Genomic DNA, 22,016 nt, shown 5'->3' with positions numbered 1-22,016 from the left:
AAGCAGGCTATTCTGGCCATTGAGTCTAGACTGATACTCTGAAGTGCAGCCCATCCAGACGCACACCATCCTTGTCATCCTGCATTTCTCCTAGCTAGTCCATTTGGCCTGCACATTCCTGGATACTATAGGTGATTTAGCATGGCCAATCCACTCAACTTTTGGACTGTGGATGGATGTGACGAGACACATTGATGAAGGTAGAGGAGTGTATGTGCCTTACATGGATTTTAGCAAGGCATTTGCTAACGTTCCCCATGGTAGAAAGTAAGGAGGCATGGGATATAGAGAAATTTTGCTGTCTGGATACAGAATTGGCTGACCCATAGAGTTTGGTAGTAGATGGATAGTATTCAACCCAGAAGTCAGTGACTAGTAGTATTCTGCAATGATCTGTTCTGGGACCTCTGCTCTTTGTGATTTTTATAAAGGAAGTGGAAGGGTGGGTTAGTAAGTTTGCCAATGACACAAAGGTAGGTGGAATGGTGGATAGTGTGGAGGGCTGTTGTAGGTTACAAGGGGACGTTGACAGAATGCAGAACTGGGCTGATAAGTGGCAGATGGAGTTCAACCTGGAAAAGTGTGAAGTGATTCATTTTGGAAGGCAGAATACAGGGTTGAAGGCAGGATTCTTGGCAGAGTGGAGGAGCAGAGGGATCTTGGGGTCTATGTCCATAGATCCCTCAAAGTTGCCAACTAAGCTAATAGGGCTGTTAAGAAGGCGTACGGTGTGTTGGCTTTCATTTGCAGGGGGGTTGAGTTTAAGAGCCCTGAGGTTATGCTGCAGCTCTATAGAGCCCTGGTTCGATCACACTTGGAATATTATGTTGAGTTGTGGTTGCCTCATTATATCAATGTCGAAGCTTTAGGGAAGGTACAAAGTAGATTTACCAGGATGCTACTTGGACTGGAGGGCAGGTCTTATGAAGAACTGTTGAGGGAGCGAGGGCTTTTCTCATTGATGCAAAGAAGGGTGAGAAGTGACTTGATTGAGGTGTACAAGATGATGAGAGGCATAGATAGAGTGAATAGACAGAGACTTTTTCCCAGGGCAGAAATGGCTATCGCAAGCGGGCAAATTTTAAGGTGATTGGAGAAAGGTTCAGGGGAGATGTGAGAGGTTGGTTCTTTACACAGAGAGTGGTGGGTGCATGGAATGCACTGCCAGTTGTGGCAGTTGATTAGAGACAAAGAAACTGCAGATGCTGGAATCCAAAGTAGACAGGCAGGAGCTGGAAGCCAGGCAGCATCAGGAGGTGGAGAAGTCCATGTTTCAGTTGGAACCCTGCTTCAGGACTGGGGTTGAGTATAGGGGGAGCTGGAGATAAAAGGGGTGGTGGAGGCAGGGTGGTAAAGTGAGGATAGATGAAGACAGGTAGAGGGTACGACCTGGTTGTTCAATGGGAGGAATGAATCTGGTTGATGGTAGGGAGGGGTGGAAGGGAAAGGGAGGGACTGAGAAGGGAGTCGGGGATGAGAAGGGAGGTTATTCAAAATTGGTGAACTCAATGTTGAGTCCTCCAGGCTATAGGCTGCCCAGATGGATGATGAGGTGTTGTTTTTCCAATTTGTGGTGTGATTCGTTGTGGCAATGGAGGAGGCCAAGGATGGTCATGTCGGAAAAGGAGTGAGAATGAGAATTAAAATGGACAGTGACTGGAGGTCCGGTCAGCCTCTGTGGGCCAGTCTACTATGCTTGATAAACCATTCCCTAAGTTTACTTTCGGTCTCCCTGATGTAGAGAAGATCACAGCGGGAGCACCTGATGCAGCAAGCTAGATTGGAAGAAAGACAGGTGAACCCCTGTCTCACCTGGAAGGGGTCCTGGATGGAGGTGAGGGGGGTGCTGTGCCAGCAGGTTTTTGCATCTTTTCCAGTTGCAGGAGTAGTACCTGGGGGTTCGGGGCAGGTGGGGGGGGGGGGGGGTGTTGCTGGTGAGTAGAGTGGCTCAAAGTCAGATACATTGGAAAAATTTAAGCGACTCTTGGATAGGCACATTGATGATAGTAAATCGAAGGGTTACTTTGAACTTGGAGTAGTAGCAGGTGGAATCAAATCCGGGTCTCTGGTTGTAACTACTGAACCACTGTGCTATTCCAAACCTTCGTACCCAGACAATGAATTAATGAAGAAGCATTGCCACCTCCTCAGGCTGGTCACACTCACCTCCAGATAAGTCCATACACTCCACATTGCAACGATTTTAGAGCTAATCATCTGAACATTGAACATTATGAGGCCTTTCATTCCCTTTTATATATTCAATCATTCAACTGAATCATGGCAGATCCATATTCAACTCTATTTACCTCCATTTGCTCAATTTTCCCTCAATATTCTTGTGTAACAATCATCTATCAGTCTTTGATTATATTATATAAATGGATCTCTAGCATTCACAGTCTTTCATTGGGGAAGAGAGTTCAGAGATTCTGTTGCATTTTGCCTAAAAACTAAATCCTAGAACCTATCCTCTTATGACCTACCTCTTGTTCTAAAATTGAAACAGAGGCCATGGAGGTCTAATGCTTGGTGCATTGGGAAGCCTACCTGAACGTGTCTCAAGGAACACTTTTTAAAAATTCATTCACAGTATGAGAGCATCACTGGCTTGGCCAGCATTTATTGTCCATACCCAATTACAGACATGGCAGTTAAGAGTCAACCACATTGCTGTGGGTCTGGCCAGATCAGGCAAGGATGACAGATTTCCTTCCTTAAAGGCCATTAATGAACCAGACAGGCTTTTCCTGACAATTGACAATGGTTTCATGATTATCAGTAGATTCTTAATTCTAGATTTAAAAAAAAATGAATTACAAATTCCACCATCTGCCATGGTCCCCAGAACATTCCCTGGGTTTCTGGATTAATAGGTCTAGCAATAATAACACAAGGCATTGCCTCCCATTAAGACTTTGACCCAAGCATGGAGTCTACCCTTTCCAACACAGAAATCTCTCCAAACTCTTCCATGGAAACCACCATGATGCAATATGTGACAATGCAATACAAGCAGGATCCAGCAAAGCTCAGAATGCTCAGAGTGTTCTCACAATTGTACTATATACCACAGTTCAGGGTTAATCCTCAACCTATTCACCAGAGGAAGCAGCCAGATTGGTGAGGCACACCTCCAGTGCCAGTGGTTCTGAAGCATATTAACTTATCATCCACTGTCAGGCCAACAGCATTCTTGCTCTCACCCTGTCAATCTGCCTGGGCTCTGACTTGGTGTCTGGCAGTCAACTGAGGTTTTCTAATCCCAAAGCTACTTGATGCCATTCTGCAGTGCCATCAACCATGCTCCCAAATCAAACTAATCCCACTTGCCTGCATTTGGCCCATATCCCCCCAAACGTTTCCCATTCACGTACTTATCCTTTTAAACAATGTCTTTTAAACATTGTTACTGCGCCAGCATTCATCACTTCCTCTGCCAGTTCATTCCAAACATGAACAACTCTCTGTGTAAAAATGTTGCCCCTCAAGTCCTTTTCAAATCTTTCTCCTCTCACCTTAAAAATATGTCCCTTATGTGCTAAACGAATGGACAAGAGAAATTGGCTTAATTTCACACAGACTTTGTAATGGGTGAACTTATAAATTGAGAGTTGGAAATTGCATTTACCAATGGCTTTTACTGTTATATTTAGAAACATACAAACTAGGAGCAGAAGTAGAACAGTCAGCACTTCAAGGCTGCTCTGCCATTCAATATAATCATTCAAATCAGTTTCTTATTCCCACTTTCCCACCAACGCTTTGGTCCCTGTCGCCCTAAGACCTGTATCTAGCTCCTATATTAAATAACCACATCTAATTATTTTCAGTAATGCCCTTGAGAGAAGGAAACTACCATCTTTACCTGATCTTGGACTACATGTGTCTCCAGACCCACAGCAATGTGATCGACTCTTTTTTTTTATAGATATTTTTATTAGAAATTTAACATTTTTACAAGTTTACAAAAATAAACAAAACTCTCAGATATAAACATTGATATACAATTAGCTCAAATATACAATAGCCAAAATTTGACAAAAAAAAAACAAAACAACAAAAAAAAACCGAAAAAAAAACAACAAAAAAGAACAAACAGACAAAACTCAACTATCTACTAATCTAACCTACAACTAACCAGGGTGTATATTTAAGTCTCTTACATGCTCGGGATGTGTTAACATCAGATATGATAAACCCGTATTCGTGCGGGATTCCTCCCCCGAGGGGCCGCGGACCAGCCAGGTCTGTAGTCTCAATTAAATAAAAGCCCTTGTTAGGATAGCCGAAATATCTGTATTTATGTAATTCAAAAAGGGCTGCCATATTTTATAAAATAATTCGGTCTTTCGGTGCACCATGTTTGTAAGGAAGTCAAGGGGAATACATTCCATAATTAGTCTGTGCCAATTTGAAAGTCCAGGGGGGCCCTCCGCCACCCAATTCATCAAAATATTTTTCCTTGCACAGAAAGAAAGAATAGAAAATAGTCTCTTCCCGTACGTGTCCAGGGAGGGAAAGTTCGAAAAGCCCAATAAGAGAGATACGGGGTCCACTTTTATTTCCGTTCCTAAAATTTCTGTCAGGGTACTTGCTACTTTAGTCCAATATCCACGGATCTTATGACAGGTCCATAAGCAATGTACAAGAGTGCCCACCTCTATTTTGCATTTAGGACACATTGGAGATGCTCCTGCCTTAGATTTTGCCAATCGAACCGGTGCTATATGGGCCCTATGAAGTATCTTCAGCTGGATAGCCTGGGTTCTGTTACAAATAGTAATTCTTCTAGCATTTTCCCAGATATCATTCCACGTTTCTGTGGAGATTTCTAGTCCCAAATCCTGATCCCATGTTTTAAGCAGATTATCCATATCTCCCGATACTTCATCATGTAGCAAATGATAAATATTACTGACGGAAGATACCCCCACTGGTCGTAGGACACGACATTCTCTATCGGATTTATAAAGACTATCTAATAACGTAGTCTTCTTCTGTATAAAATCTCGAATTTGGAAGTATCGAAAGAGGTCTCCATTGGGTAATCCGAATTTCTGACGCAGCTGTCCGAAAGACATCAGGACCCCATCTTTAAATAAATCCCCGAGACATGAGATACCCCTGGCTCTCCAGAGTTTAAAAGTGGCATCTGTTAACCCCGGTTGGAATCCCCATGCTCCCACTATCGGTGCATAGGGGGATGTTTTATGTGAATTACCCTCATTTTGCCGCATTATATTCCAAGCCTTGATTGTATTCAGTATTATAGGGTTTTTACAGTGATCTGTAATGATTTTCCTCTTGTCTGAGAATAAAAGGTTAATAAGTGGGTATTTTACTTGAGAAGCCTCGATGTCCAACCAGATTGATTGTGGATCAGACAAGACCCAATCAGCTATATAACTTAATAGGGAACTTAATTGATATTTCCTAAAATCTGGGAAGTCCAATCCACCCCTTGCCTGTGGAAGCTGTAGCTTCTTCAGCTTAATGAGGGGCCGCCTATGGTTCCAGATAAAGGGTGATCGACTCTTAACTGCCCTCTGGGATGGGCCATAAATCCTGGTCTAGTCAGTGACACCCTCATCCCATGAATGAATGAATAAAATAAAGCTAACTGAAATACTGTTTAGACAATGGTGCTTTTAACTCATTTGTTACAGTAAAAAAAAGTGACAGCTAAAATCTTCTTGTGTAATTCTTTCAGTCAATTGTTGGAAATTCAGGCATCTTTTTTCAAAAGTTGTCTGTCTCCATAGGGATTTTAACAAAGGTAATGTACAATTTGGTCAATGGCACTATGTGATATGGGAAAGCCTACGATTCTAGCAAACCCCTGTGCTGGCATCGCCTGCTTCACTCTGTAGGAAAAAGATAATGGCATCTTTCGTTGCATAGCCAGATTAAGTGATCATTCTTATACAGCTGTTAGTGTACTGTAATTTATGAGGTTAGAACTCACACCACAGGTTTATTTGGGTTAAAACTCAGTCCAACAGGTTTATTTGGAAGCACTAGATTTCTGAGTGCCACTCCATTAGACTATAACCTGATGTTGTGTGACTTTTAACTTTGTCCCCCCCAGTCCACCACTGGCACCTCCAAAACATTTGAGGTGCTGTTAATATCTCTCTTATAGCCTTGATGGAGACAGCGACATAACCCAGTTCAGAAAGGTGGTCACCTCGTGATCCATAGGCAATGTTGTCCTTGCCCAGTTTTGAGGTTGCTGTTCAAGCTGTGGCAATTACATGAACATAAACACATGAATTAGGAGCAAAGGTAGGCCATCGACCCCATTGACCTTGCTTTTACCATTCAATAACGTTACAGATGACCTGTTTTCGTTTTCAATTTCACACTCCTATCTCCTCCCCTACTTAACAAGAATCAATCTACAACAATAAAAATAAAGAACTTCAGATGCTGGAAGTCAGAAACGAAAACAGAAATTACTGGAAAATCTCAAAAGGTCTGTAGAACAAAAGCAGAGATACCATTTTGGGGCCAATGACCCTTTTTCAGAATCTATCTACCTCTGCTTAATATTTATTCAGCCTCCACTTCTGAGGCAGGAAGTTCTGAAATTGCACAATGAGAAGAAATTCCCCTATATCTCTGTTCTAAAAGGGTGACTCCTCACGTTTAAGCTGTACCTCCTGGGCTGACCTACAGATGAAACATCCTTCTTATTTCCATCTTGTCAAGACCATATCAGATCTTATACACTCAACTAAATAAATCTCTTCTAAACTCAAGTGAAAACCAGCTCAGTCTGTCCAATATTTCCTCACTATTCCAGCTCTCAATCTTCCAAATCTTCCAAATCTTCACTGAGCTGCCCGCAATGCATTTAACCTTTCCTTAAAACAGGAGACCAAAATTGCACACGGTATTTGAACATAGAACATAGAACATAGAACAGTACAGCACAGAACAGGCCCTTCAGCCCATGATGTTGTGCCGACCACTGATCCTCATGTATGCACCCTCAAATTTCTGTGACCATATGCATGTCCAGGAGTCTCTTAAATGTCCCCAATGACCCTGCCTCCACAACTGCTGCTGGCAATGCATTCCATGCTCTCACAACTCTCTGTGTAAAGAACCCGCCTCTGACATCCCCTCTATACTTTCCTCCAACCAGCTTAAAACTATGACCCCTTGTGTTAGTCATTTCTGCCCTGGGAAATATCTCTGGCTGTCGACTCTATCTATGCCTCTCATTATCTTGTATACCTCAATTAGGTCCCCTCTTCTTCTCCTTTTCTCCAATGAAAAAAGTCTGAGCTCAGTCAACCTCTCCTCATAAGATAAGCCCTCCAGTCCAGGCAGCATCCTGGAAAACCTCCTCTGAACCCTCTCCAAAGCATCCACATCTTTCTTATAATAGGGCGACCAGAACTGGACTGCACTCCAAGTGCAGTCTAACCAAAGTTTTATAGAGCTGCAACAAGATCTCACGACTCTTAAACTCAATCCCCCTGTAAATGAAAGCCAAAACACCATATGCTTTCTTAACAACCCTGTTCACTTGGGGGGCCATTTTAAGGGATCTATGTACCTGCACCCCAAGATCCCTCTGTTCCTCCACACTGCCAAGAATCCTATCCTTGATCCTGTACTCAGCTTTCAAATTTGACCTTCCAAAATGCATCACCTCGCATTTATCCAGGTTGAACTCCATCTGCCACCTCTCAACGCATCTCTGCATCCTGTCAATGTCCCGCTGCAGCCTACAACAGCCCTCTATACTGTCAACGACAACTCCAACCTTTATGTCATCTGCAAACTTGCTGACCCATCCTTCAATCTCCTCATCCAAGTCATTAATAAAAATTACAAACAATCGAGCCCGAAGGACAGAGCCCTGTGGAACACCACTCACCACAGACTTCCAGGCAGAATATTTTCCTTCTACTACCACTCGCTGTCTTCTGTTGGCCAGCCAATTCTGTATCCAGGCAGCTATGTTCCCCTGAATCCCATTCCTCCTGACCTTCTGAATGAGCCTACCATGGGGAACCTTATTTGAGATGTGATCTCACCAATGTCCTGTATAACTGGAAGCATAGCGTCCCTGTTTTCATGTTCAATTTCGTTTGTTATAAATGATAATATTCTGTTCACTTTCCTAATTGCTCCTTGGATCTGTACATTAAACATTTCCTCGAAGCTCATGACAGCAGAATTCCAGATGTAACCGTATTCGACTTCCTGACCCCCACTTTGGGAAGTCTCACTCCAACACTTGAATACAAATTACTGCAGCATTGTTTGCCGAAATTCATTTCATTTCCCCAAATGCTTTGCAAGGCTGAAAAGTTTTTAAAAATAGAAATAAAAGTGTAGAATGCTGCAAGCTGTTTCTCAGAGATAAGGAAGACCAAGCACAGGAATGAAGCACTAAGTTGTTCAAAACACAGATGTATTTCGTTGCCATGACATTATAAAAAAATGTTCCTGTGAAACACCTTGAGAGATTTCATTGCATTAAAGGATCTACATAAATGCAAATTGTTAATATTGCTTTCCGCAAAGATCCTATTGGATAATTTTGTAATAAAGGGTTTGGCAATTAAATCCTATAAACACAACACAAATCTACCTCACAGTAAGGTAGAAGTGGTGTTGTAGTGTATTATTGCTCAGATCTCAGAAAGGCACTCGACGTATAAGAAAGCTGGATGACAATATGACGTGATTCTCTCCTACAAGAGGTCTTACACTCTGTACATTCATAATGTGGACGGCTCATGTTGGACTAGGGTGGACAAGGTCAGAAGTCACACAACACCAGGTTATAGTCTAACAGGTTTATTTGAAATCACAAATTTTCAAAGTGCTGCCCCTTCGTCAGGTGAAGTCTTCACAAACTCTGAAAGTTTGTGATTTCAAATAAACCTTTTGGGCTAAAACTTGGTGTTATATGACTTCTGACTCTGTACATTCAATCAGTTCGTCTGTTAGCAAACAGCTTGTCAGTCTGGTACTCAACCTGTTAGTCTGTCATCAGATAGCAATTCAGTCTGTTAGTCAGTCTGTTGGTGAACAGCTCGTCAGACTGCTGGAAAGACAATCAGTTTGTCAGGCTGTTGGCCAGTCTACTAGCAAATAACTAGCAAGTCTGCTAGTCAGTCTGTTAGTCAGCTAGCCAATGATGCATACAATATAATAGTAATAGACAATATTACTTTCAGGAGTAGGCCATTCTGCCCTTCGAGCCTGCACCACCATTCATTGTGATCATGGCTGATCATCCTCAATCAGTATCCTGTTCCTGCCTTATTTCCATAACCATTGATTCCACTATCCTTGAGAGCTCTATCCAACTCTTTCTTAAACGAATCCAGAGACTGGGCCTCCACTGCCTTCTGGGGCAGAGCATCCCACACACCCACCACTCTCTGGGTGAAGAAGTTTTTCCTCATCTCTGTCCTAAATGGCCTACCCCTTATTTTTAAGCTGTGTCCTCTGGTTCGGGACTCACCTATCAGCAAAAACATGCTTCCTGCCTCCAGAGTGTCCAATCCTTTAATAATCTTATAAGTCTCAATCAGATCCCCTCTCCGACTTCTAAACTCAAGGGCATACAAGCCCAGTCGCTCCAATCTTTCAACATAAGATAGTCCCGCCATTCCAGGAATTGACCTCATGAACCTACGCTGCACTCCCTCAATAGCCAGAATGTCTTTCCTCAAATTTGGAGACCAGAACTGCACACAATATTCCAGGTGCAGTCTCACCAGGGCCCTGTACAGCTGCAGTAATGTAAAATAAATACATGATTTAGACTGTAAGTGCGCGTCTGAGATGCCAAATTAGTGCACAGTTAGTTGCTAATAAACTTCCTGACATCAAACTCAATTTGAACTCTTATCTATAGAAAGTGTTGTGTGAGCCAACATAGAAAATCACAATCACATTAAAAGATTCTTCGAAAGGATTTGGGGCTGCTGCTGACTGACAGTTGATCAGACACCAATTAAAGCATTATGTTGATTCACTACTGAATTTATTCATCTTCATACATGATCTGGAGACGCTGGTGTTGGACTGGGGTGTACAAAGTTAAAAATCACACCACACCAGGTTATAGTCAAACAGATTTATTTGGAAGCACTAGCTTTCAGAGTGCTGCTCTTTCATCAGGTGGTTGAAGGAGCAGCGCTCCGAAAGCTAGTGGTTCCAACTAAACCTGTTGGGCTATAACCTGGTGTTGTATGATTTTTACCTTCATACATGTGATTTTTGCTTGAAATTAAATTAAAAGGATAAGTCTGAGCATGTTCATGTGAACCCCAAGAATAAAGTGTGGCATTTGTAATAGATTCTTACTTGGAATCACTTTGATTTTTAAATATATGGAATTATTCCTGAAATCTCACTGAGCGTAATTTCTTTTTTTTTAAATATCTGGTGAGTGGCATGATGGCTCAGTGGTTAGCACTGCAACCTTGCAGTGCCAGAGACCTGGGTTTGACTCCAGCCTTGGGAGACTGTCTGTGTGGAGTTGGCATATTCTCCTTTTGTCTGTGTGGTTTTCTCCAGGTGCTCTGGTTTCCTCCCACAATGTAAAGATGTGCAGGTTGGGTGGATTGGTCATGCCTGGTCATGCTAAATTGCCTGTAGTGTTAGGTGCATCATTTAGAGGAAATGTAGAGAAATAAAGGAATGGGTCTGGGTGGGTAACTCTTTGGACTTGCTGGGCTGAATGGCCCATGTCCACACTGTAGGGATTCTAAGTAATGCAGAAACGTGCTTACATATAACTGATATGTTTCTTATTACTGGGGGGAGGGAGAGGGAGCAGGAGAGACAAAATGAAGTTGCAAGGGGAAAAAAACCACTGCACCCCTTGGTGGTGGCTACCATTTTTGAAAATCAAAGCTGACTTTAGATATTTTCGAATCAACCTGTTCAGAGATGTTATTACACACTTCTGAAGTTGACAGGACTTAAACCCTTCACTCATATCTCAGAGACAGAGACTCTACCACTGTGCCAGACACGGAGGCCCCTTCATGCTGAAGAATGTTGAGTTCAGCTGTGAGAGGTTAGGTAGGTGTTAAGTTTGAAAGTGTCAGCACTGGCAGGAAATGTTTTACAGGGTGATTAACATCAGATTCTGTGTAGGACTTTTTTTATACATATTCATTCATGGGATGAGGGCATCACTGGCTAGGCCAGCATTATTGCTCATCCCTAATTACCCAGAGAGCAGTTAAGAGTCATCCATGTTGCTGTGGGTCTGGAGACACATATAGGCTAGGCAAGGATAGCAGTTTCCTTCCCTAAAGGTTTTTCCAACAATTGACAATGGATTTATGGTCATCATTAGACTCTGAATTCCAAATGGTTACTGAATTCAAATTCTACCATCTGCTATAGCAGGACTCAAACACAGTACCCAAGGACTTTGCCTGCGTCTCTGGGTTAACAGTCCAGTGATAATACCACTAGATCAATCGCCTCTTCTTTGTGTACATGCTTGCTATGCACAAACATGGCGCAGGGCACTTCCTATCAGACTTGTGCATATACGAATCAAACCCGATTGTCGAGCATAAAGGAGAACAAATTATACCTGACAAATAGATTCTCAGGAAGCTATTTTCTCCTTTACAGATTGAGCCTGATGCTTTGGGCAACACAGAGGCTCAGTGGTTCGCTCTGCTGCCTCACAGCGTAAGAGACCAAGTTCAATTCCACCCTCGGGTGGCTGAATGGGGTTTGCACAATTTCTGTGCGGGTTTCCTCCGGATGCTCTGTTTTCCTCCCACATTCCAAGGACGTGCAGGTTAGGTGGATTGGCCATGCTAAGTTGCCTATAGTGGCTACAGATGTGCAGACTAGGTAGGTTATGGAAATGTGTTGCTGGAAAAGCGCAGCAGGTCAGGCAGCATCTAGGGAACAGGAGAATCGACGTTTCGGGCATTAGCCCTTCTTCAGGAATAAGGAAAGTTGGTCCAGCAGGCTAAGATAAAAGATAGGGAGGAGGGACTTGGGGGAGGGGCGTCGGAAATGTGATAGGTGGAAAGAGGTCAAGGTGAGGGTGATAGGTCAGACTGGGGTGGGGGCGGAGAGGTCGGGAAGAAGATTGCAGGTTAGGAAGGCGGTGCTGAATTTGATGGATTTGACTGAGACAGGGTGGGGGGAGGGGAAATGAGGAAACTGGTGAAATCCGAGTTCATCCCTTGTGGTTGGAGGGTTCCTAGCCGGAAGATGAGGCGTTCTTCGTCCAACCGTCGTTTCGCTGTGGTCTGACGATGGAGGAGTCCAAAGACCTGCATATCCTTGGTGGAGTGGGAGGGGGAATTGAAATGTTGAGCTACAGGGTGGTTGGGTTGGTTGGTCCGGGTGTCCCAGAGGTGTTCCCTGAAACGCTCCGCAAGCACCTCTGGGACACCCGGACCAACCAACCCAACCACCCTGTAGCTCAACATTTCAATTCCCCCTCCCACTCCACCAAGGATATGCAGGTCTTTGGACTCCTCCATCGTCAGACCACAGCGAAACGACGGTTGGAGGAAGAACGCCTCATCTTCCGGCTAGGAACCCTCCAACCACAAGGGATGAACTCGGATTTCACCAGTTTCCTCATTTCCCCTCCCCCCACCCTGTCTCAGTCAAATCCATCAAATTCAGCACCGCCTTCCTAACCTGCAATCTTCTTCCCGACCTCTCCGCCCCCACCCCAGTCTGACCTATCACCCTCACCTTGACCTCTTTCCACCTATCACATTTCCGACGCCCCTCCCCCAAGTCCCTCCTCCCTATCTTTTATCTTAGCCTGCTGGACCAACTTTCCTCATTCCTGAAGAAGGGCTAATGCCCGAAACGTCGATTCTCCTGTTCCCTAGATGCTGCCTGACCTGCTGCGCTTTTCCAGCAACACATTTCCATCTCTGATCTCCAGCATCTGCAGACCTCACTTTCTCCTCAAAGACTAGGTAGGTTAGCCATGAGAAATACAGGGTAACAGAGATAGGTTGGGGTGGGGGGTGGTATGTCTCAGTGGGATGCTATTTGAAAGACTGGTGTGGACTCGATGGGTCAAATGGCCACTTCCACACTGTAAGAATTCTGTGACTGTAATACTTGTGCACCAGCCAGTCACAGACAATAAAGCATTTTAGAAATAAAAGCAAAATACTGTGGATGCTGCAGATCTGAAAGAAAAATAAAAAGTGCTGGAGAAACTCAGCAAGTCTGGAGTATCTGAGGAGACAAAAATAGAGTTGATTTGTTAAGTCAAATATGACCATTCTTTGGAGCTCAGTTATCCTGAAGAAGTGAGTTCTGAAGAAGGGTAATATTAGAATCAAAACTTTAACTCTGTTTCTCTCTCCATGGATACTGCCAGACCTGCTGAGGTTCTGAAGTACATTCTGCATTTTTTAGAGTTGTTTCTGAAGTCTGGGAGTAGTTCACTGTGCTGCCTTCATAGCAAGTACAGATTGAGATCGAGTTGTTTGTAAATTTTGCGGTGGGAAAGAAGTCAGAGAACTTTTGGAATGAGGTTACCTCAGCATTTTCATTACACTTTGAAATCCCAGTGTTTTGAATGTTCAGTGCCATATCTTCATCAGGGCTTCTGGTCAAAGCCTCTTTCTGCACATCCTGTTGTGATTTAAAGCTTCCCTGAAAAGAATTGGAAAACATCTCACAAAAGCCAGGCAAAGCAAGGTCTTATATTTGAACAGCACAAAATCACATTGACATGTCAAATAGGTTCATCGTAGTGAATTAATAGTAACATGCCTTGTAATTTTGGGTGGTGGCAATGGTGGAAAGAATATTAATCCTTCCGCCCTGCTTAAGAATGGAAACATGGGATCATTTCCATCCCACTGATCCTCTGTAGGATAAGGCTTTAGCTAAGGAAAGGCAGCATCAGCAAGGCAGGAATCATTAGAGTCAGAGCTCTATCTCTTGGAATTCGGATTCAAATAACAGCCTATCAAACTCTTGATAACAGTGCAACTGAGTGAATCAGATGGACAAACAATATGTGCTTGGTTAAAAATCACACAACACCAGGTTTTAGTCCAACAGGTTTAATTGGAAACACACTAGCTTTCGGAGCGACGCTCCTTCATTAGGTGATTGTGGAGGGCTCGATCGTAACACAGAATTTATAGCAAAAATTTGCAGTGTGATTTAACTGAAATTTTACATTCAGATTTTTAACTTTGTACACCCCAGTCCAACACCGGCATCTCCAAAATATGTGCTTGGTTTGAGATGTGTGTTACCTTGTTAAATTTTCACCCTACTCCTCTGTGTGGTCAATGTTGAGATAACAACTAATATTATGTTTTAAAAAGAATGTAAGAACCAGGAGAGCAGGGGTCTAACCGAAACCTTCTGCTGAATGTGGCAGGGCAAGGTGCATGGAAACTAACAGATTGGAATTGCAACCTCATGACCAGAGGAATATGGGTATAACTGAAAACAGGCAAGTTGTGAAATCTTTTCAAATCATTCGTGAGGCCTCCATTAGAGTATTATACCTAGATCAGGGCACCACACTTTAATAAGAATCTCAATGCTTTGGAGGGAACATAGAGCAGAAATATAAAAATGTTCTACAGGATATGGGATTTACAGTTGTTCTTCTCAGAGCAGGTTATGGGCAAATTTAATAAAATGTTCAAAACTATATTTGTTTTGATACTGTAAATGGCAGAGAGATCAGTCATACTGTGTTACTTCAGTTTAGGATGCACTAATTGAAGGTGTTTGTGATATTTTTGCTCATAGCTTATGCCAATAATTGAATCAATAACAGAAAAGGAAGGTTTTCAGGACTCTGGATAAAGAGCAAAGGGATGAGGTTAATTGTATAGTTCTTTTGAAGAGTTGACCCAGACAGGATGAATAGCCTCTTTCTGTGCTTCATGAGTCTAAGATTCTAACAAGGTTTTCCCTGTAATCCCACTGACCCAACAACAATCAGTTCTTCTTGGAACTGGGATCGTCATTTTAAGGACACAGTTTACCTCTTCAATGTGGAGAAAGTGAGGACTGGAGATAAGAGTCAAAAAGTGGGGCACTGGAAAGCCCAGCTGGTTAAGCAGCATCTGAGGAGCAGTTTCGTGCATAAGCTTTTCATCAGGAATGTGGGGGAGGCCCAAGGGGGCTGACAGATATGTGGAAGGGGAATGAGGCTGGGGTGGGGGGGCAGGTAGCTGGGAATGCGATAGGCCGATGAAGATCAGAGGTGATGGCAATAGGTTGGAGCATACAGTGTAGTGGAGAGGTAGGAAAGAAGATGCACAGGTAGGACAATTCAAGAGGGTGGTGCCGAGTTGGAGGGTTGGATTGGGATGAGGTGGGGGGAGGGGAAATGAGGAAACTGGTGAAATCAAAATTGATCCTGTGTGGTTGGAGCATCACGAAGCAGAAGATGAAGCATTCTTCCTCCATGCATTGGGTGACTAGAACCTGGCGGTGGAGGCGGCCCAGGACTTGCATGTTCTTGGTGGAGTGGGAAGGGTGTGTTGAAGTATTCGGCCACAGGGGTTGTTTAGTGCATGTGTTCTAGAGATGTTCTCTGAAATGTTCCGCAAGTTGGCATACTGTATCCCCAATGTAGAGGAGACCACATCAGGAGGTGCAGAAAATCTCTGCCATTCCATACTTTGGAACACTGACAGACTCTGTGGGACACTGTGTTTAGCTTCACGTGTCTATACCTCTGCTGCAACCACTGCATTGTGAGTGGAATTTATTCATGTTTCTCCACTTTTTATTTCCCTCCCCTGCGTGTTTCTTGGGTATAGTACACAACCAGCACCAGTCGGGCGGCACGGTGGCACAGCGCCAGAGACCCGGGTTCAATTCCCGCCTCAGGCGACTGACTGTGTGGAGTTTGCACATTCTCCCCGTGTCTGCGTGGGTTTCCTCCGGGTGCTCCGGTTTCCTCCCACAATCCAAAGATGTGCAGGTCAGGTGAATTGGCCATGCTAAATTGCCCGTAGTGTTAGGTAAGGGGTAAATGTAGGGGTATGGGTGGGTTGCGCTTCGGCGGGTCGGTGTGGACTTGTTGGGCCGAAGGGCCTGTTTCCACACTGTAAGTAATCTAATCTAATCTAATCTAATCTAATCTAAAAAACAGTAATTTACTTTAGCCAAGGATCAGTTTGATAGATTGATATGGAGATGCCAGTGTTGGACTGGATTGGACAAGGTCAAAAATCACATGACACCAGGTTATTGTCCAACAGGTTTATTTGAAAACACAAGCTTTGGAGCCCCGATCCTTTTTCAGCTGTGATTGATTGTTGATAGGCAAGCGCGTCAGGAATTATTGGGATAGACAGGAAATTGGAGTTGAGAGCACGAACAGGTCAGTCTTAATCTTGATGAATGGCAGAACGGGCTGAAAGGGCCAAAGGCCTACTGCCTTAGCAAAATCCAATGTTCCATAGGGAGCATTAAAACAAAGGGCTGATGTCTACAAAGTTAGTCTTTCTCTAGGGTCACTGGACAGAATTTTGTTCACAACGGAGGTCAACCCCTTACCACCATAGGAAACTTGGAACATTCAAAATGTTTAATACTTAATTTGGTCATGCCTCTAGTTATTGCCATTTGAGACCTGTCTTCATTTGACTGAGGGACTTGTTGGAACTCTTTAAATAAAAAGGTTAAGAGTCAACAATGTTGGTGCAGAATTCATACTACAGTCAGACCAGGTAAGAATAGAAAATTTCCTTTCCTAAAGGACATTAGTGAATAATTTAGTCTCTGCAACAGTCAACATAGCTCCATGCTCAACTTTACTGAATTGCCAAGCCTTTTATGACAAGTTCCTCATGGGAGACTGGTTAGCAAGCTTAGATCTCGTGGAATACAGGGAGAACTAGTCATTTGGAGACAGAATTGGCTTGAAGGTAGGAGACAGAACTGGCTTGAAGGTAGAAGAGAGAGGGTGGTGGTGGTGGAGGGTTGTTTTTCAGACTGGAGGTCTGTGACGAATGGTGTGTCACAAGGATCAGTGCTGGATCCACTACCTTTTGTAATTTTATAAAAATGATTTGGATATGAACAAATGATTTGGTAATAGTTAGTAAGTTTGCAGATGACACCAAAATTGGAGATGTAGTGGACAGCAAAGAAGGTTACTTCAGAGTACAATGGGATCTTGATCAGATAGGCTGAGGAGTGGCAGATGGAGCTTAATTTAGATAAATGTGAGGTGCTGCATTTTGGAAAAGCAAATCTTAGCCGGGCTTATGCACTTAACAGTAAGATCCTGGGGAGTGTTGCTGAACAAAGAGACCGTGGAGTGCAGGTTCATAGTTCCTTGGAAGTAGAGTCACAGGTAGAGAAGGTAGTGAAGAAGGCATTTGGTGTGTTTTCCTTTATTGGTCAGAGCATTGAGTAGAGGAGTTGCTGCTGTACAGGGCATTGGTTTTGCCACTTTTAGAATATTGCATGCAATTCTGGTCTCCTTTCAAGAATGCTGTGAAACTTGAAAGGATTCAAAAAGGATTTACAAGGATGTTGTCAGGGTTGGAGGATTTGAGCTATAGGAAGAGGCTGAGTAGGCTAGGGCTGTTTTCCCTGGAGCATCCCTCAGCCTTCTTCTAGACGTTTATAAAATAATGAGGGGCATGGATAGGATAAATAGACAAGGTCTTTTCCCTGGGTTGGGAGGAGTCCAGAATTAGAGACCATAGGTTTAGGGTGAAAGGGGAAAGATAGAAAAGGGATCTAAGAGGCAACTTGTTCACACAGAGGGTGGTGCATATATTGAATGAGCTGCCAGAGGAAGTGGTGAAGGCTGATCAGTTACAGCATTTATAAGACATCTGGATGGGTATAAGGATAGGAAGGGTTTAGAGGAATATGGACCAAGTGCTGGAAAATGGACTAGATTAGGTTAGGATATCTGGTCAGAATGGACAAGTTGGACTAAAGGGTCTATTTCCGTGTTGTACATCTCTATGTCTCTACCTATAACTCTAATTCAAACAAACAACTTGCTATTGATGTTTCAAATGTGCCCTTTCTCAATTATTAACCATCTAACAGAAACACATTGTCTTGTTATCATCTCATTTCTATCTGTGTATATTTGTTTTGCACAATTAGGTTACCAAGTTTCCTGTGTTCTAACAATGACTACATTTCATAAATATTCATTTGGCTGTCAAGTGCTTTGGAATGTCCAGTGACTCGGACAGGTGCTATATAAACACAGGCTCTTTCTTATGACAATGGATCATTGATTAATTGTGAGAAATTACAAAAGAAAGAATTATTGAGAGGATTTAATGTGATATGGTTTTACAACTTGAAATTGAAGGGAAAGGACTTTGACAATTGGCACAGGATATGTTTTATTGTAGGCCTGCTTGTGAACTAATGTGGCTGGAGGTTTGAGTGAGACTTATATATCTATATTTCTAACAAATTAATATGTATTTTGGACAAAATTATCTCAAACACTCAAATCAGTGCGGGGTCTTCGCAGAATCAGTCACTAACTGGACAGAAAATAGCTCTTTGAATCGTCTGTTAGACCTCCCTCAAGTCAAATGAATATATTGCCTCATTGAATGCTTTAACATAAAAATCAATAGTTTTTTTTAAACAGTAAAGGAATTAAGGGCTATGGTGAGTGGATAGTTAAGTGGAGCTGAGTCCACAAACTGAGCAGCGATGATCTTATTGAACGGAGGAGCAGGTTCAATGGGCCAGATGGCCTATTCCTGCTCCTATTTCTTATCATTACAGTGAGAAATAATTTTAGTTCAGAAGATCAAGATGTAGAATCAGGTTAGATGGAGATAAATAGCAAAGGAACAAAGCCACTGGTGGGGCTAATTTGCAGTTCCACCAGCTATACTTTATTATACATTGAAAGAAAAGTACTGCAATAATCATGGGGGATTTAAATCTTTACTTAGATTGATTAATTGAATTCAACCAAAGTTGGCTAATTCTTAGAGTATAATGAGGACAGTTTCTTCAAACAAAACATTCTGGAATCTGTCAGGCAGCAGCCTATATTAGAGTTAATAATGTATAAGGAGGCAGATTAATTGATGCGCTCATAGTAACGGATCTTCTAAGTAAGAGTTATCAAAAGATGGTAGAAATTCAGTTTGGTGGACTATGAATAAAACTATTGCCTTTAACTGAAATAAACCAAAGAGGAGACAGAAGAAAGACAACAACGACAAACATTTAAGAAGATAAGTCTGTGAGAAGATTTGTAGCTCGGGTGCTCGTTGTTGTGGTTCTGTTCACCGAGCTGGGAATTTGTGTTGCAGACGTTTCATCCCCTGTCTAGGTGACATCCTCAGTGCTTGGGAGCCTCCTGTGAAGTGCTTCTGTGATCTTTCCTCCAGCATTTGTAGTGGTTTGAATCTGCCGCTTCTGGTTGTCAGTTCCAGCTGTCCGCTGCAGCAAAGCCAATGTAGTGTACAAAATCCCATGCAAGGACTGCACAAAACACTACATAGGACAAACAGGAAGACAGCTAACGATCCGCATCCATGAACACCAACTAGCCACGAAACGACATGACCAGCTATCCTTAGTAGCCACACACACAGACGACAAGCAACATGAATTCGACTGGGACAACACTACTATTATATGACAAGCCAAACAGAGAACAGCCAGGGAATTCCTAGAGGCATGGCGCTTATCCACAGATTCAATCAATCAATAAGCACATCGACCTGGACCCAATATACCAACCACTGCAGCAGACAGCTGGAACTGACAACCGGAAGCGGCAGATTCAAACCACGACAGGGGACGAAACGTCTGTAACACAAATTCCCAGCTCGGCGAACAGAACCACAACATTTAACGAGATATTTTGTAACTCTCAACAATCATATATTCCATTAAGAAATAAAAAGGAAAAAGGATGTATTGCCCATGGCTAACGCAAAGTTAGGGAGGTGTCATTATAAAATAAAAGTTGTACATTTCTGTAAATTTAGTGATAGGATAGAAGATTGAAAGTTTTAGAACCCAGCAAAGGATGACTTTAAAAAAAGTAAGAAATTAGCATATAAGAGAAAATGCACGACAATATAAAAAATAATTAAAATCTTCCACAAGCATGTAAAAAGGAAAAGCGTAGCGAAGGTAAATGATAGTCATTTAGAGAGTCAGACTGACAAATTGATAATGAGTAGCCAGGAAATGGCAGACACTTTGAAAGAATATTTTGCACCTGTTTTCATAGTAGCTGAAACCAGAAGCGTTTCAAGCATTGTAAAAAATTCCAATGCAAAATGTTGACAATCCCTGAATATGATGACTTACATCATAAGATCTTTCTGGAAATGGCTGCAGAGATAGTGAGGTGGTCTTCTTGAAGGATATAGGATTCTGGGAAACTTGATAAAATAGATGTCTGCATCAGACCCCTACATCTTTGAATAAGATCGCCTTTCATTCTCAAACTCCAAGAGAATAGTGCCAACTTGCTCAACTTTGAATTGCAAAGTAGGCTCAATGGGCTGAATGGCCTACTCCTCCTCATATTTCTTATGATGCTTATGTTCAGTCTTCCAGTGCCTTGCAGGTCTTGGAAATTCTACATTATAGAATAATTAAAGGAAGTTTTTATTTATTTGATCATAGAGTAAGGACATTGCCGGAGGGCCACCATTTATTGCCCATTCCTAATTTTACCATGGGACATTTAAGAGTAAACCACACAGTGGGTTTGAAGTCTAATGGAAGTCAGACCAGGTAAGGATGGCAGATTTCCTTCCCTAAAGGACAGTAATGAACCAGATGTGTTTTTACAACAATCAACAGTGGTTACATGGTCACCATTAAATCACTTTTTTCACAATCCCATAATTTTACTGAATTCAACTTTTTCTCTCTGTCATAATGGGATTTTCACTCAGAACCCAGGACATGAGCCTAGAGTTCGCATTACAGTGTGGTGACATTGCCATTATGCCACCACCTTCCAGTGGTTTTATATATCTTTCACAATATAGCATTGATTATGTAAGGTTGACACTTAGAGAACAGAGGAGGCCAATCTGCTCATTATATCTGTCCCAAGTCTTTGAAAGGCCATCCATTTGGTCTCACACCCCTCTTTCTGAAGAAGGCTGTAAGTTGTCTTGTACAAAGATCTGCCCAAATCCCTTTAGAATATTTGCTTTAACTATCCTTTCAGGCAGTGCATTTCAGACCACTGTAACTCAAGTTAGGGGAATTCTCTCCTAATCTTCCCCCTGGTCCGTTTTGCCAATTATCATAAATCTATATCCTCTGGTAAGGAGAAAACAGTCTTTCCCTGTTTTCTCCTTATAATTGTTCACACTATTTTATTTTTCTTTAACCTTCTCTGCTTGAAGTAAAACAATCCCAATGTCTTTCGTCTTTTGCCCTGCAATCTGGCAGCACAGATGGTCAAGTGGACAATAGCCACTGGTTGGTATCTCCTTTATTAACCATCTGCAAGACAATTCCCATTGAATGAATGTAGGCACGGGAGGGATATGGGCCAGGAATAAATAGGTGGGACGAGCTTAGTTTGGGATTATGTTTGGCATGGACTGGTTGGGCCCAAGAGTTTGTTTCCATGTTGTATGACTCTATGCAGTAGAACTGCTACATTCCTAGAAATTGCAAAACGAAATATATTCGGCACTTGCCGCACTATTATTAGGTTACAGGCTTAAAATACATTGTGAACTACATAATGTGAATTGTAGGAAGACAGCAGAGGGAGCTAGAGAATGCACAGCCCATGAATAGAGAGATTTGGACTGAGAGATGGAACCATGAGTCTAGGTTGAGACACAATGAGCACACGGAGGGGGATGCCTGCATCGGATGAAGGAAGGGATAAGGAAAAAAAATTCAATGAAGCAATGGCAATGATAGTTTCTGAAAAATTTTATGAAATTTGAGAAATCTACAGTACACCGATCATCATCTGCTGGGGGATGGTGACAATTAACAAACAGTAACCTACATTTAGATAGTGTCTTTGGGAGGCAATG

At 42.5% G+C, this 22,016-nt stretch overlaps 1 protein-coding gene across 2 annotated transcripts in view; it reads right to left on the bottom strand.

Annotated features, from left to right (window-relative positions):
• The window catches only part of LOC122539684 (uncharacterized), a 65,962-nt gene that overhangs the window by 2,707 nt on the left and 41,239 nt on the right, over positions 1-22,016 (bottom strand). Inside the window, exon 5 of one of the 2 annotated variants that reach the window (XM_087977661.1) lies at positions 13,534-13,671. The exons of the other annotated variant lie outside the window; for it this stretch is intronic. Within the exon in view, the coding sequence (XP_087833787.1) occupies positions 13,534-13,671 (138 nt within the window). The remainder of the gene's footprint in view (positions 1-13,533; positions 13,672-22,016) is intronic. 2 annotated transcript variants of the gene reach the window in all.

The sequence above is a fragment of the Chiloscyllium plagiosum genome, unplaced genomic scaffold, assembly GCF_037043375.1.
Source record: "Chiloscyllium plagiosum isolate Xiang-an unplaced genomic scaffold, Cpla_swu_hap1 HiC_scaffold_32, whole genome shotgun sequence".
NCBI lineage: Eukaryota > Metazoa > Chordata > Chondrichthyes > Orectolobiformes > Hemiscylliidae > Chiloscyllium > Chiloscyllium plagiosum.
The sequence above is the reverse complement of the archived record's forward strand: the minus strand, read 5'-3'. Positions and strand labels throughout refer to the sequence as shown.